At 43.8% G+C, this 17618-nt stretch overlaps 1 protein-coding gene across 2 annotated transcripts in view; it reads left to right on the forward strand.

Moving 5' to 3' along the window:
• Positions 1-209: 209 nt before the first annotated feature.
• Positions 210-17618, forward strand: part of runx1t1 (RUNX1 partner transcriptional co-repressor 1) — a 156248-nt gene continuing 138839 nt past the window's right edge. The window contains exons 1-2 of one of the 2 annotated variants that reach the window (XM_033020139.1): positions 210-216; positions 8264-8369. In XM_033020139.1, the coding sequence (XP_032876030.1) occupies positions 8342-8369 (28 nt within the window). In that variant the 5' untranslated portion in view covers positions 210-216; positions 8264-8341. Of the gene's footprint in view, positions 217-8070; positions 8370-17618 lie in introns of those variants that run through there. The other variant, XM_033020138.1, reaches the window with a different exon arrangement.

Here is a 17618-nt window from a genome sequence, read left to right on the forward strand (position 1 = left end):
AAGGTGGCGCAGCGGTAGAGCTACTGCCTTACAGCGCCAGAGACCCGGGTTCGATCCCGACTACGGGTGCTGTCTGTACTGAGTTTGTACGTTCTCCCCGTGATCTGCGTGGGGTTTCTCCGAGAACTTCGGTTTCCTCCCACACTCCAAAGACGCACAGGTTTGTAAGTGAATTGGCTTTTGGTATAAATGTAAAATTGTCCCTAGTGTGTGTGTGTGTGTGTGTAAGATAATGTGAGTGTGCGGGGATCGCTGGTCGGCGCAGACTCAGTGGGCCGAAGAGCCTGTTTCCGCGCTGTATCTCTAAACACTGAAGCAAACTAAAACGAATTAATCTCACCTCAACCCAAACTCTGTCCTTAAAATTGTGACACCTCTCCTCACTACCGGCATTCCCACCTACACGTTGCCACTCAGGAATGTCTTAGGGATGCATCTGGTGAATTTCAATCCGTTCACTAACTGATGCCAAAGTTCGGAATTGGCAGCTGGGACAGATTGCTCTGCCTCTCCCCTGGGATGCAAGGCTTGTGGATGATGGTAATATGCTTAACTATTTGGCCGGCACCACACAGGTTCTGTGCCAGCTATTGCCTTGCCTTAATATTGTGAATTTATGGAATTCCCTGCCACAGAGGGCAGTGGAGGCCAAGTCACTGAATGGATTTAAGAGAGAGTTAGATAGAGCTCTAGGGGCTGGTGGAGTCAAGGGATATGGGGAGAGGGAGAAGGCAGGCACGGGTTATTGATAGGGGACGATCAGCCATGATCACAATGAATGGCGGTGCTGGCTTGAAGGGCCGAATGGCCTCCTCCTGCACCTATTTTCTATGTCTATGTTTCTAATAGGACCGTCGCATGTGTCGAAGATAGACACAGAATGCTGGAGTAACTCAGCAGGGCAGGCGACATGGGTAACGTTTTGGGTCGAGACCCTTTTCCAGTCTGAAGAACGGTCTCAACCCGAAACGTCACCTGTTCCTCTTCTCCAGAGATGCTGCCTATCCCGCAGAGTTACTCCAGCAACTCAAACGTATTCTTCAAGAGAGTTCCCTACACTAATGACTTTTCTACCAACATGGATGCTTTATCTTGTATCTGTACACTATGGACGGCTTGGTTGTAACCATGTAAAATATTTTCACTGACTGGATAGCACGCAACAAAAAAGATTTTCACTGTACCTCGGTACACTTGACGATAATAAGCTGAACTAATGGACACAAGGCTTTATAGATCTGCGTGGAAACATGCCCTTTTGGACCACCGAGTCTGCGCCAACCAGCAACCCCCGCACACTAACACCATCTTACTCACACCAGCGACAATTTACAATTTTTTTTGTTTTGTTTTTTTTGTTTTTTTTGTTTATTTTATTAGAAGTTAATACAATACAAAACAATACAGTGGCACCTAATTTTAGGTGCCAACTATGTCATACCGTAATCCATTCCATGTACAACCTCTAGTTTTATGTTATGAGAAGGAAGTAAGCAAGACAAGAAAAAGAAAACAATAGAAAGGGGAAAGAGTGGAAAAATAGATGGTAGAGAGTAGAAAAATGTGAAGCGTGGATATAAAAAAGAAAAAGAAAAAAAGAAAAGAAAAAAGAAAAGGTGGAAAGTAGAAATAGAAGAGAAGGCCCCTTAAAAGAGAATTTTTCAAATCTATATTCGGAGATGTAGATCTATCCACGTCATGAACTGAAATCAGCAATCCTTATGGTACCGCTGCATCACATGATTCCAAAAAGTCGATGAAAGGAGACCAACTCCTTAAGAATTGGTCATATTTATTATTAGTCGGAGTCTCATTTCTTCAAGGCGTGCTATGTCCATCATATTCCTAATCCACATTTTAACAGTTGGTATGGTTGTATTTTTCCAAAATTTAAGTATCAATTTCTTTCCAATTATTAACCCATAATTAAAAAAAACATTTTGGTCTTTATTTAAATTGGTATCTTCTCCTATTATTCCAAATATAATCCATTCCATTTTGGGTTCTATTCTTCACTTGAAGAACTTTGTAAATATATCAAATATTCCAAAGTCAATTAACCTACGAAATTATCTTTCGGGTCGAGACCGGTTCCTTCCTACACTGTTCCATATGCCCACTGGCACCTTCCCACTTGTCAACCTCCAGGGCCAGCATTTCCCAACCAACCATGGCACAGCGGTAGAGCTGCTGCCTCGCAGTGCCAGAGACCCCGGTTCGGTCCCGACTACGGGTGCTTGTCTGTACGTTCTCCCCGCGACCTGCGCGGGTTTTCTCCAGGTGCTCCGGTTTCTTCCCACACTCCAAAGACCTGCAGGTTTGTCGGTTCATTGGCTCCGGTAAAGATTGTACATTGTGCCTAGTATGTGCAGGATAGTGCTAGCCTACGGGGATCGCTGGTCGGTGCGGACTCGGTGGGCCGAAGGGCCTGTTTCAGTGCCGCCCTTAAATTGGCTTGTTTTTCTTCCGAATGTTCATAACCTTTGTGGGTGTTGTTGATGCTGCATTCAATCAGCCAAGCGCAGTGTAGTCAATTGATTCTCGTCTTCTGCTTGTTGAAGGTAGCAGTAAGGGTTTTTTATTTTGTGGACTCAGTGGTGAGTCAGTCGTCACGGAATACTTAGCCTCTGACCTGCTCTTCTCACTGCATTATTAATGCCGCTGACTCAGTTTGGATTTTGTTCAATAATAACACCAGAGCTCTGAATGGCAAAGGATTCAGCAATGGTCATTAGACATTGAGTCACACAGCAGGGAAACAGGCCCTTCGGCCCACCTTGTTCATGTTGACCAAGATGTCCCATCTAAGCTAGCCCCATTTGTCCCCAGCGGTAGAGCTGCTGCCTTACAGTGCTAGCAGCACCAGAGACCCGGGTTCGATCCCGACAACGGAGCAGCACCAGAGACCCGGGTTCGATCCCGACGACGGGTGCTGTCTGTATGGAGTTTTTAAGTTCTCCCCGTGACCTGCGTGCGTTTTCTCTGAGATCTTCGGTAGACTTGAAAGGCGTACAGGTTTGTAGGTTAATTGGCTTGGTGTATGTGTAAATTATCCCTAGTGTGTGTAGGATAGTGTTAATGTGCGGGTCGGTGCGGATTTGGTGGGCCGAAGGGCCTGTTTCTGCGCTGTATCTCTAAATTAAACTAAAAAATCCCTCTGACCCTTTTCACTCCATCTGCAGTGCCCTCCATAATGTTTGGGACAAGGACCCGTCATTTATTTATTTGCCTCTGTACTCCGCAATTTGAGATTTTTAATTTTTTTTAAATCACATGTGGTTAAAGTGCACATTGTCAGATTTTATTGAATGGTATTTTTTATACATTTGGTTTCACCATGTAGAAATTACAGCTGTGTTTGTACATAGTCCCCCATAGTTTCAGGGCACCATAATGTTTGGGACACATGGCTTCACAGGTGTTTGTAATTGCTCAGGTGTGTTTAAATGCCTCCTTAATGCAGGTATAAGAGAGCTCTCAGCATCTAGTCTTTCCTCCAGTCTTTCCATCACCTTTGGAAACTTTTATCGCTGTTTATCAACATGAGGACCAAAGTTGTACCAATGAAAGTCAAAAGAAGCCATTATGAGACTGAGAAACAAGAATAAAACTGTTAAAGAAATCAGCAAAACCTTAGGCTTACCAAAATCAACTGTTTGGAACATCATTAAGAAGAAAAAGCTTACTAATTGCAAAGGGACTGGCAGGCCAAGGAAGACCTCCACAGCTGACAACAGAAGAATTCTCTCTATAATAATAAAGAAAAATCCCCAAACACCTGTGTGACAGATCAGAAACACTCTTCAGGAGTCAGGTGTGGATTTGTCAATGACCACTGTCCACAGAAGACTTCATGAACAGAAATACACTGCAAGATGCAAACCACTGGTTAGCTGCAAAAATAGGATGGCCATGTACAATTTGCCAAGAAGTAATTAAAAGAGCAACCACAGTTCTGGGAAAAGGTCTTGTGGACAGATGAGATGAAGATTAACTTATATCAGAGTGATGGCAAGAGCAAAGGATGGAGGAGAGAAGAAACTGCCCAAGATCCAAAGCATGCCATCAATGAAGTGGTGGTGGGGGTGTTATGGCCTGGGCATGTATGGCTGCTGAAGACACTGGCTCATTTATCTTTATTGATGATACAACTGCTGATGGTAGTAGCATAATGAATTCTGAAGTGTATAGACACATCCTATCTGCTCAAGTTCAAACAAATGCCTCAAAACTCATTGGCCGGCGGTTCATTCTACAGCAAGACAATGATCCCAAATATTCTGCTAAAGCAACAAAGGAGTTTTTCAAAGCTAAAAAATGGTCAATTATTGAGTGGCCAAGTCAATCATCCGATCTGAACCTACTTGAGCATGCCTTTTATATGCTGAAGAGAAAACTGAAGAGGACTAGCCCCCAAAACAAGCATAAGCTTAGTTTAGTCTTATTGTCACGTGTATCGTGATACAGTGAAAAGGTTTTTGTTGCGCGCTAACCAGTCAGCTGAAAGGCTACATCTTACTGCAATTGAGTCACCCACATGGTGTGGATACATGATTGAGAAAATAATATTTAGGGTGGGCATGGTGACACAACGCTAGATTTGCTGCCTTACAGCGCCATAGACTTGGGTTCGATCCTGACTACGGGTGCTGTCTGTACAGAGTTTGCGCGTTCTCCCTGTGACCGCGTGGGTTTTCCCCGGGTGCTCGGGTTTCCTCCCACATCCCAAAGACGTGCCGGATTGTAGGTTAGATCCCTCGGCGGGTTCTCCTGCAGCCTGGAGCATCTCGCTCTGCTGAGAGACCAGCACGTTGCGGGTGGGTCAAAGAGCGTCTTTCACTGAGTTGACGGACTTGCAGCGGCACTTGGACGTCCGTCCATGAGTGCGTCCCCGGTTGGGAACACCCCGTAAATCAGAGAGTCCTCTGATACGGAGCTGCTCGGGATAAACCCGTGACGAGAACAACTGAACAATGACACCCATCCCGGCCTTGTGAGGGAAGGTGGGCTTGTACACTCTGGAGTTTAGAAGGATGAGAGGGTATCTCATTGAAACATATAAGATAGTTAAGGATTTGGACACGCTAGAGGTAGGAAACGTGTTCCCGATGTTGGGGGAGTCCAGAACCAGGGGCCACAGTTTAAGAATAAGGAGTAAGCCATTTAGAACGGAGACAAGGAAACACTTTTTCTCGCAGAGAGTGGTGAGTCTGTGGAATTCTCTGCCTCAGAGGGCGGTGGAGGCAGGTTCTCTGGATGCTTTCAAGAGAGAGCTAGATAGGGCTCTTAAAAATAGCAGAGTCGGGGGATATGGGGAGAAGGCAGGAACGGGGTACTGATTGTGGATGATCAGCCATGATCACATTGAATGGCGGTGCTGGCTCGAAGGGCCGAATGGCCTACCCCTGCAGCTATTGTCTATTGTCTATTGTGAGTGAATAAGCAGCTTAAGAAGGCTGCACTAAGGCACCACCTTGAGGAATTCCTGCAGCAATGTCCACAGGCAATGTGACCATCGACTACAAGTAATCCTACATCTCTTCCCCTCCCCCAATGAAGGGTTGTCTCTGGAATCTTTGAGACAACAGTGCAAACAGAATAGCTGCCAATTATGTTCACCGCGATATTTAGTTTGAAATCAATAATGTCATAGCAAATAAAACATGATGTACTTTTTTTGAATAAAACATAATATAACCTGTGTCTCTTTAACAAGGCTCCATAGGCCGAATGTGTAGGGAACTGCAGATGCTGGTTTATACCGGAGATAGACACAAGATAGAGAAACATAGAAAATAGGTGCAGGAAGAGGCCATTCGGCCCTTCAAGCCAGCACCGCCATTCATTGTGATCATGGCTGATCGTCCCCAATCAATAACCCGTGCCTGCCTTCTCCCCATATCCCTTGATTCCACTAGCTCCTAGAGCTCTATCTATAGAAACATAGAAAAGATACTGGAGTAACTCAGCGGGTCAGGCTGAGGAAAGGAATGGTTGACGTTTCGGGTCAGAACCCTTCTTCAGACTATTTCAAGATCTTAAGTGAATACAAGGCTGGGATTGCTTTAAATGTTTTCTTTATCACTGTTAAGAGTCATTATTTGTTTAAAATCCAGATTATTACATTTTAAAATAAGATCTGATATCTTTTAGCGTTATTTTAGAAAATTCATTATGGGTGATGAATATCTACAGATATTCTTATATCTATATCTTATTAATATCCGCTGGTATTCAGTAGACAGGGTGGCACGGTGGCGCAGCGGTAGAGTTGCTGCCTCACAGCACCAGAGACCCGAGTTCGAACCTGACTACGGGCGCTGTCTGTACGGAGTTTGTGCATTCTCCCATGACCGCGTGGGTTTTCTCCGAGATCTTCGGTTTCCTCCCACACACCAAAGACATGCAGGTTTGTAGGCTAATTGGCTTGGGTATAAATGTAAGATTGTCCATAGTGTGTGTGCACAGGGAAGCGTTGATGTGCGGGGATCGCTGGTCGGCGCGGACTCGGTGGGCCGAAGGGCCTGTTTCCGCGCTGTATCTCTAAACTAAACTAAACTAAAAAGGAGAAGATTTACAAGGATGTTGCCAGGGCCTGATCTAGAGGGAGAGGTGGAGCAGGCTATGATTGTATCGATAAGATTCGGAAGGATTCTATGAAATTAGGGGAAACTTTCATAAGCATGAAGATAAACTCCTTGTAGGGTTTGACATTCATTACCTATGGCAAACCAAGGCAAGGAGGTCATTGCAAACTAAACATACTGTAGATCAGCCTTGATTGAATGGCGGAGTAGACTCGATGGGCCGAATGGCCTACTTCTGCTCCTATCACTTATGGAAGGGGAGATGGGGGAGACTGAAACACCTGGCATTAGACACACACACTCTCTCTCTCTCTCTCCCAGCCCAGCCCAGCACCCCACCGCTCTTCCAGCTCAACCATTAAACCACATTGAATTCTCCTCTGTTAAATTCCTCAGTGAAATTCCTGCCCGGCCCCGCATAGCTGAGGTAACTGTGCAAAAAAAATCAAAAATAATAAAAAAATTAAAATGCATGCATTTAAAAGACACACATGTTTAAAGCTTTAAATCCTGTACGTTTTATATTTTGCATGTAAAATTAACCTAACCCCCCCCCAAAAAAAATCAGAGTGGAAAATGTAGCGTGGATGCAGCCATGTTTCGTACCGTTTAAGCTAGTTGAAGCATTAAAAAAAATCCTAAAAGACTGGATATAAGCCAACAGCAAGGAGATTATGGTGCAGAATTGGAGTAGCTGGTTTGTGGAAGCCCCATGTTCATAGCAGATCGCGATAAGGCACGGGGAAGGGAACCAGTCTCTCTCTCTCTCTCTCTCTCTCTCTCTCTCACACACACACAGACTCACACTCTCTCTCTCTCGCTGGAACAGATGGCAGAGGAGGAGGAAAGTGCTCCAGCCCAGCCTGAATGCTGCAAGGGGAAGATGCACAACAACAACAACCACAGGAATAAGAGGGGAGGCAGCGGCGGCAGCAGCAGCAGCAGCAGCATCGGCCCCCGCCTCTGAGCTCCGTTGCCGCCGCCTTCAGACAGAGCATCAAGCTGGAATCAATCCCAAAGGGAAGGGAGAAGAAAGAGGAAGTAAGAAGAAAGAAAGGAAGAAAGAAGGAGGAGAGAGAGAGCAGATGACACTTCGCCAGTCTATTGTTTAACATGGCTTTGACCTCCTGACTCGCTTCGCCGCGCTCTCTATCTCTGTGTGTGTGTGTCTGTTCTACCTCTTTGCAACTCCCTTGCACCCCCTCTCTCCCTCCCTCCCTCCTTCCCCGACCCCCTCCCCGGCTAAACCCCACCCACCCAGCACCTGGGGAGCGAGGAACCGGCTCCAGAGACGAGCTGCTTGTCGTACAGGACTTGTCGTTGCTATTGCTGGCTGCTAACAAGAATATCTCGTGTCTATGTGTGTGTCTCCACATCCACGCAGGGCGGGTGCCTGGAGCTGGTCTATTGATCTGACATCGTGGCTACCGTCGAGTTGCTAGCATCCAAAGGAAGCAACACGTTCATATATATATATACACACACATACATATATGTGTATATAACACACACACACACACATACACACGTATATATATATATATATGTGTTAAAACAAAAGCAAAGAGATTCTGCCCTCTCGTCTCTGAAGTTGGCAACAGTTCTTCTTCTAGCTGGAGAGATTTAAAGTTTCCAGCGCTTGGTTTTCAGTTGGATCTGCTCAGCTGCGGGAACAGACTTGTGTGTGGATCTCTTCCGCTTGTTTATTTTGTGGGCCGAGTCCTTGGAAGTCCTGTACTCTAATAGACAGACGAATGGTTGGAATCTCTGCATCTTATCGACGTGAGTATGTATGATGAGTTATTAAGCATGTTTTTTTTTGTTTGTTCGACTCTCTTAAAAGTACCGTCGGCGTGGGTTTCAGCTCCCGGGTCGTTCCAAGCTGAAAGCTAAAACTCAGTGAAATAACAAGCGTGGCTCTTGTTTCTCTTGGTATTCCGTGCTCTTGCATTTTCCTAGGTCATTTGTTTGTTTTTTAATCAAATCTTTCAATTCCGACTTAAAGTCATGCTTTTATTTTATTTTTTTTGTGGTGAAATCGCCCCGTTGTTTGAAGAAAGACGTTTAAAAAAAAAAAATAACCCAGAGAAAACTGCCATTATTGCCATTGTGTGCAACACTAGAACTAATTCTGATGTAGGTGAACGGGGGGAATTGTGACCAGTTGGGTTAATTAGATCTTTAGTGCAATCGGTGGGTCTTAAGTCAACCATGGTCCTACTGTCAAAATTAATGTCTGGTCAGTATCTGGGTTTTGCAACAAAAAAAAATAGAAATTTCACTTGCAAAATGCTGGCACGACGTGTGAGGAATCGCAATTGACTTGTTTGATCTTGACAGGATTTGATTATCAACTAATATTTAACTTTGTCGGCGCTGGATCTTTTGTTTGATCGATTCCCAGCGCCTAATCCTGTTAGCAGGGACGCTTTGTTTTGACGCTGGTAATTATGCAATCTAGTGGTGAGAGAATAGTGGGGGCATTGGGAAAAGTGCCTCGCCTGGAGAGTGAGTTGCAGGGCACTTGGGTCTTACCACCTTTTCCTGTCAAATCCTGTTTTCCCCTTTCCACCAGAGATGCTTTCTAAAATGCAGAGCTTTCAATGCAAAGGCCAATTCATTGCGATCCGGGGTGAACGCATTAGTGGCGAGCAGCTCAAACTGAAAGAAAGTTGGCATCTGGAGTTTTGCATGTGAAAAACATACGTTGCCACAATTGTCAGTCTCATCTTTTGATCCACTTTGATGATTCCCCCCGCCCCCTCCCCCTCCCCGTGCAGTTCATTAATGGAGATCTTTTAGTTGTTAAATGGGAGGTTAATATATTGTTTTGGGGCTTTGGATTTCAATTATAAGCCCGGGGTCTTTGTCGTGTGGGAACTTGTCATGTGCAGCGATCAAGATCCTCTTATCACTTAAATAAAAGGTGACTTAGAACATGCAGGTTTGGTGAGGCTAGTTCTCATCATCATCGCCACAGGATGGAAATGGATTAGAACCTGGCGTTTATGTTTTGGCAGCCTGTGAATAAAATAATGAGAATATTATTCTTAATGGTCATTAGATATACCACGCTGCATAATGGGAATTGTATTAAAAATCGTGGCACTTTATTTGGCCACATGTGCCGAGGGACAGTGAAATTCATTTTTGTATACAGTTTTGTATAGAGTATAACATAATGATGTATTCAAGAGAGAGTTAGATAGAGCTCTGAGGGCTAACAGAATCAAGGGATATGGGGAGAAAGCAGGAACGGGGTACTGATTTTGGATGATCGGCCATGATCATATTGAATGGCTCGAAGGGCCGAATGGTCTACTCCTGCACTTATTTTCTATGTCTATTATCTAATGGTGGTGGATTTGAAAATCTGCATTTGTTTTCCATTTTCAATGTTTATTTTTTGCCTAATTAATGTTTTCCACTAATTGGCTCAATTAGTTCAAATTCAAAAATACATTTTGTATGAAAGAGCTTTTTATTTTGGGATCATTATATTACTGGAATACATTTTATATTGAAATCCATTTTTCAGGCCATCAAACCTTCCCACCTGTCGTATCCAAAAACATTTCAGTTAAGTTTGTTTCTGTTGCTTCGGATCAGTGGCTCATTGCTGGTTACAGAGACAAGAAAATATTGCAGAACACATTTTTTTTTTTTTAAATGGTTTGCTTTCGTATTATTTTTAAAGAATGTGTGTCGTTTTTAGAGGCCTCCTTTATTGTTGCTATTATTCCAAAGGTTCTTTCTCCAGATATGCATATGTCAAATAATTTCATTATAACTTAATTGTTCAAATGGGACACAAATTTTAAAATACCTGCAGTGGTCATTCACTATGTGTAGGAAGGAACTGCATATGCAGGTTTACACCGAAGGTAGACACAAAATGTTGGAGTAACTCAGCGGGACAGGCAGCATCTCTGGAGAAAAGGAATAGGTGACGTTATGCGTGGAGACCTTTCTTCAGACTGAGCTGAATATTGACTTCTCAAACTTCAGGTAACTCTTTCCTTCTTCAGACGGAGAGCCAGGGGAGAAGGGAGAACGGAGATACATGTTATTTACTACTTTTTTTTTTGAAGTGAAATATATCGTAGCAAAGTTTGGCTTTACCCTTGCAGCTTGTAGAAAATGTATGAAATAAATAGGACTTTATGACACAAACCTACATGTAGTGCCGCAGAAATTGTTGGGTGGGGAATTGTATTTAAATGTTTTTTCATTATTTGTTGGGAGCGGAGAGCATTTATTTTTCTTGCATTACTCTGTTTTACATCAATTGACGCAGTTTCGAATGTTCGCATCGCCTAACGTGTTGGTCGACACTGATCAGAATTTCGATGTTTCCAAATACTGCAAGTTATGAGGCTGACAGACGACAGAAAAAGCCGGAGTAACTCAGCGGGACAGGCAGCATCTCTGGAGAGAAGGAACGGGTGACGTTTCGGGTCGAGACCCTCCTTCAGGGATTCTGCCTGTCCTGCTGAGTTACCCCAGCTTTTTGTGTCTATCTTTGGTTTTAAACCAGCATCTGCAGTTCCTTCCTACACATGTTATGGGGCTGTGCATGGATACAGTAATAGAATGTGGATGTTGAAGGAGAAGGAACAGCAACCCCTAGTGAGGAGCTCACGCTGGAAGTATGACTTCTGCAGGAAAGGACCAAGCAAAATAACATTTGACTCAGAGTTACATTTGTGGAAATACTATTTGCCTTGTATCACTTAAAAAAAAAAACCATGTCTGTTCAACAATCCTTTAATCTGCAGAGCATATCCATTGTGCATTACTTTGTGTAATTCAAAGAAGTTTTGTATAAGCAGAGGAATAGAGTCATAGAGTGATACAGCATGGAAACAGGCCATTCGGCCCAACTTGCCCATACTCGCCAACATGTCACATCTACACAAGTCCCACCTGCTTGTGTTTGGTCCATATCTCTCCAAACCTGTCCTATCCATGTACCTGTCTAACTGCTTCTTAAACGTTGGGATAGTCCCAGCCTCAACTGCCTCCTCTGGCAGCTTGTTCCATACACCCACCATCCTTTGCGTGAAAAAATTACCCAACAGATTCATATCAAATCTTTTCCCCATCACCTTAAATGTGTAATGTTAAATGTTAAAAAAAAAAATTTTGTTTCAACTCTGATGGTAGCAATGGTTCTAAGTTATGGCAAATTTATTTTTATGCCTCATTGAAATGGGGATACGGTTGGAGCAGTACTAAGGACTGAAGTACACTTCAACAATTAGTTTAGTATCGCTGCCCCTAACTTTACTTTTATATACAAATATAGAGGGAGAGGTTGAGTAGGCTGGGACTCTATTCCTTGTAGCGCAGGAGGATGAGGAGTGATCTTGTAGAGGTGTATAAAATCATGAGAGGAATAGATCGGGGTAGATGCACAGAGTCTCTTGCACAGAATAGGTCAATCGAGGACCAGAGGACATAGGTTTAAGGTGAGGGGGAAAAGATTTAATAGGAATCTAAGCAGTCACCTTTTCACACAAAGGGTGGTGGGTGTGTGGAACAAGCTGCCAGATGAGGTAGTTGAGGCAGGGACTATCCCAACAGGTACATGGATCGGACAGGTTTAGAGGGATATGGACCGAATGCGAGCAGATGGGACTAGTGTAGCCGGGACATGTTGGCCGGTGTGGGCAAGTTGTGCCGAAGGGCCTGTTTTCACGCTGTATCACTCTATAAGACACAAAAAGCTGGGGTAACTCAGCAGGTCAGGCAGCATCTCTAGAAAAAAAGGAATAGGTGACGTTTTAGGTCGAGATCCTTCTTCAGACTGGGTCTGACTCGAGTCTGAAGAAAGGTCTCGACCTGAAACATCACCTGTTCCTTTCCTCCAGAGATTCTGTCTGACCTGCTGAGTTACTCCAACATTTTGTGCCTATCTTCGGTTTAAACCAGCCTCTGCAGTTCCTTCCTACACATTTCTTTTATATACATCTTACCAACAAAAGATTGGTTAGATATGAGATCAGTTCAATGGGGTTATATTTATATGGTGTTCAAACAGAACAAGGCCACTGCCTAGCTTCAGTAGCCAGCTGTGAGTATAGAGGACTTTCCCCTGTCAATGCCCAGCTATTATACATAGGGTCAAAGAAATGAAACATTGTATAACCAGCCACTGTCAGCAATTGCTTTAACTCTTCTAGAAAATGAACGTTTGTGCTTTTAAGGAATTAAAAAAACACTCTGGCTATATAATAATTGCAGTAAGATTAGACACAAAAAGCTGGAGCAACTCAACTGGTCAGGCAGCATCTCCAGAGAAAAGCAGGCTGAGGAGGCCCTCAATTGATTTTTTAAGTCAGAGATAGATATATTCGTGATAGGTGCAGGTGTAAAGGGTCATGGGGAGAAGGCAGGAGAATGGGGTTAAGAGTGAGAGATAGATCCGCCATGATTGAATGGCGGAGTAGACTCGATGGGCCGAATGGCCTAATTCTCTCCGATCCGATCACTTATGAACTTATGAAAAGGAATAGGTGGTGTTTCAGGTCGAGACCCTTCTTCAGACGCCTTATTATCATGAATCAAATATGAGTCACTCCTGCTTTTTGCATCTTAAAACCAGCATCTGCAATTCCTTCCTACACGTCCTACTAACAATGACACTATCTCTGCTAATGTTCATTCTATTTTCTAATGATTCTTCTTGGCCGTACATAGAGACATTATTTTAAAAAATGGACCGTGATCACAAAATTCAAGGAACTAATTGGTCTGCTGGGAAATCATTCTCATTGAGTGATACAGCGTGGAAACAGGCCCTTCAGCCCAACTTGCCCACACCAGCCAACATATCCCAGCTACACTAGTCCTACTTGCCTGCGTTTGGCCCACATCCCTCTAAACCTGTCCTAAATGTTTCTAAAACGTTGCGATGGTACCTGCCTCAACTACCTCCTCTGGTAGCTCGTTCCATACACCCACCACACTTTCTGTCAAAATGTCACCCCTCAGGGAGGTTCCTATTCAATCTTTCCCCCTCACCTTAAACCTATGGCCGTTGGCTCTCAATTTTCCTCCTTAAGTCACTTCTTCAGCTTAAATATTATTTAAGTTTGCCATGTCCATACAAGGTTTCCATGCTATAGGATTAGTTGAGGATTTTGCAGCAGAGCCTATTTTATCTGCCATGTTTAGTTTAGTTTATTATTGCCATGTGTACTGAGGTACAGTGAAAAGCTTTTGTTGCGTGCTAACCAGTCAGCGGAAAGACTATACATGATCACAATCGATCCATTCACAGTGTACAGATGTATGCCAAAGAGAATAACGTGAATAACTTTTAGTGCAAGATAAGGCCAGTAAAGTCCGATCAAAGATCTGCTGAGTTAGATAGAGCTCTAGGGGCTAGTGGAATCAAGGGATATGGGGAGAAGGCAGGGTTATTGAGTGGGGACGATCAGCCATGATCACAATGAATGGCGGTGCTGGCTCGAAGGGCTGAACGGCCTCCTCCTGCACCTATTTTCTATGTAAGATAGTCCAGAGTTCTCCAATGAGGTAAATAGACACAAAATGCTGGAGTAAGTCAGCGGGACAGGCAGCATCTCTGGAGAGAAGGAATAGGTGACGTTTCGGAGTGAGACCCTTCACAGGACCGCTCTCTACTAGTTGTCGGTGGGATTGCCTCAGTTGCCTGATAACAGCTGGGCAAGAAACTTGTCCCCTGAATCTTGGAGGTGTGCGTTTTCACACTTCTGTACCTCTTGCCCGGTGAGAGAGGGGAGTGGCCGGGGTGCAGCTCGTCCTAGATTACGCTGCTGGCCTTGCCGGGGGGGGGGGCTGCGTACCTTCATAGCAATGGCAATGCCTCTCCCGTCCCCCCCCCTGTATTCCAATTCCACTCGTTCCACTGGCATCACGGCAGCGCTTGCGCTCTGACAATCCGAGCAGCTTTGCGGCAGGTGACAGGTGCCCTGCCAGGCTGCAGTTGGCCGCGAGTCCATTTTCTCTAATCCTCCGTCCGTGTTTTCCCTTTGAGCTGCCAATTAACTTCTCACACACCCTCTGTTTATTTTCCTGGATCCATCTGGGCCGTGCTGATATTGTAATCACTCTAATGCACATTGCCTTCCCCTCACACACAATGTGCCATCGCGACCAGCCTTTTATTTCAGATAAGCCGAGGAAGTGTGTTTAATGAATACAAACCCCGTTGTGCTGGTGTGCACTCTGCCAGAAGGTAATCTCCATGAATAGGTGCTTTCAGTGTTTGGAGGAGATGCATAAGTCGATAAGGCTGGGAGTGAAGATGTAACCTGTTATCTGCTGCTCCTCTTGCGGGCACTGAATTTACATTTAAAGATTAACAGCGAAGAAAAGCTGCCTTTTGACAAGGTTAGGTATCATTCCTGGTCTTGACAGTATCTGACATCACCTAAACCATTTCTGCAGGACTTCTAAAGGTGAGATTACCAGAGTGGTTATCTTTAATTGGCTTCAGCATTCCATCTCCGGACTGCTTTCTGTAGTAAGTACTGGGAGATGCTAATGAAGAACAAAGCATTATTTATTGATGTGGCTTTATAACCATTAGAATACTAAAGAATATGGTCAGGATAATGACTTGATTTGCTGTTTCATTATGTGTAAATTGTCTGAAAATAGTCTGGCCTCTCACAGAAAAAACCCCAATAAAGCTCTTGAAATGAAGAGGCAGAAAGCCTTTGTCTTTTTTTTTTGATGGGAGACAGATACAGGGTTGAGAGCAAGGAAGAGAGAGAAGAGAGAGAGAAGAGAGAGAGCGAAAGAGAGAAAAGAGAGAGAAGAGAGAAGAATAAGAGAGAAAGAGAGAGAAAGAAGGAAGAGAGAAAGAGCGAAAGAGAGAGAAAGAGAGAAAAAAGAGAAAAAGGGAGAGAGAGAGGGAGAGGGGGAGAGAGGGGGGAGAGAGGGAGAGAGGGAGTGAGGGAGAGAGAGGAAAGAGAGAAAGAGAGAGAGAGAGAGAGAGATAGAGAGAGAGAGGAAAGAGAGAGAGAAGGGGAGAGAGAGAGAGAGAGGAGAGAGAGGAGAGGAGAGAGGGAGGAGGAGAGCAGAGAGAGGGAGAGAGCGAGAGGGAGAGAGAGAGGGAGAGAGAGAGGGAGAGAGAGAGGGGAGATCGAGGGAGGAGAGAGGGAGAGCAGGGAGGGAGAGAGAGGGAGAGCTCGGGCAGAGAGAGCGCGATTGCTAGTCCGCTCTGGAGGATAGGGTTCCTAGTTCTCGAGATTCTCGAGTATCTTTTCTCTCGCTATAGTTCTGCTCTCTTTCTCTCTTCTCTCTTTTCTCTCACTTTCTCTCTCTCTCCCTCTCTCTTTCTCTCACTTTCTCTCTCTCTCCCTCTCTCTCTCTCCCTCTCGTGTGGCTGAAGAGACTGTTGTGGGCTTGTTGAAATGTAGGCTGTGTTGCACAAATAGCAGGCAACACATGTACAGATTCAGCGGCACAACAAGAAAGAATCTGAATTGAAGATTTTTTATTTTTGCACGCTGCAAGTATTTTTGGTTTCGGGGGAACAATTGCGAAGAGTTAATAGGTTGACACAATAGAACCTATGATTTACTCGTGAGCATATTGGCATTTTGCGTTCGTGGCTGGCTCAGTGTGTGGCCAGATATTTTAGGATGTGACTGGTTACTGTACACAAATATCATTGTAGTTGACCTTTATATCCTTACACAACCCAATTGATGTTTGTCAGACCTTCCTAGGGGGGCTTTTATTTAAACAAGGGTATCACGTTACCTCGGATGCAAATAAATGGCCTTGTAACAATTTAAAGCTACTTTAATTAATCCATACATTTTATCATCCAGTAAAACTAAATTTAAACCCCAGCCTAATCTCGGTCTATCTGAAAGACCCGGCTACCAATTGTGGGCATGTGGATGACTTTTAAGAATAACCAAGACAGTGTTATTCTCACCAAATTGTCCAGCTTCTGTTTGATCAGCAGGTGCCGCTGAGATGAAACGGTGCACAAATTATTTCAAGGAGAAAACGTGTCGATTGAAAATGAATGTGATAAAAGAAAGAGCAATCCATTTTCTGTTTTCAATTTGTGCATAGTTTTGAAGAGGTAGTCAGTCTGCTAAACTGCCACATCTGTTCCATTTTGGAGATTGCAACGTTAGCCCCCAATAAATAAAGCGCTTTCTTTTATTGGTCTAAATAGCTGGAGTTTACAAAATAAAAAAGGACAAAAAAATTCCTGCCCAACCTCAGTAGTAATTTCACATTTTCTTAGCAATTATTGGTGAGGCCCTGAAATTGGTGGAAATATTTTTTTTTTAAATTGTGGCTCGATGGAATATAACGCTGCAATTTGTCAGAAATGTTGCGTTTAACTTTGAAAATCAAAGCTGCGTGTGAGCACGGGGATTATCTGTGTAGCTTGTTTGTGTTTTAAAGTAGCGTTTACATGTTCATGCTTTTTGAAATGGATTCCACCCTTGATTTGTTGGAAGCGCGCGGGGCACATGTGCCTTGTAACATTCACCTCGTGTGTCTGTAAACAATTTTATTGAATTTCACGACCTAGTGCAAACAGCACAAAGACAAAAATACATCTGACTCCAAAATCTAATACAGGTATTACACAGGTATTCTGTAAATAAAAGAAAATAAAGTTTTAATTTGCACCTTTTAAATAGCATGTATATTTTGTAATATCACACAATTTCCCAGTTTAAATTTTTTTTAAATAGTCTAATTTAGCAACTTTAGGGGTCTTAGGGCAATCAAGGGATATGGGGGGGGGGGGGGGGGAAGCCAGAACGGGGCACTGATTTGTATGATCAGCCATGATCATATTGAATTCGAAGGGCCGAATTGGTTCGAAGGGCCGAATGGCCTACTCCTGCACCTATTTTCTATGTTTCTAAGTTTACATCCCAACATATCGAAACACGTATTTTTAACTAGGAACACAAAACAATTTATTTGATTTGGAAGTGGCATTTAATTTTTTTAAATAGTCTAATTTAGTATCCTTACGTCCCGACGCATCGAAAGACG

This window comes from Amblyraja radiata, chromosome 4 (assembly GCF_010909765.2).
Source record: "Amblyraja radiata isolate CabotCenter1 chromosome 4, sAmbRad1.1.pri, whole genome shotgun sequence".
Lineage (NCBI taxonomy): Eukaryota > Metazoa > Chordata > Chondrichthyes > Rajiformes > Rajidae > Amblyraja > Amblyraja radiata.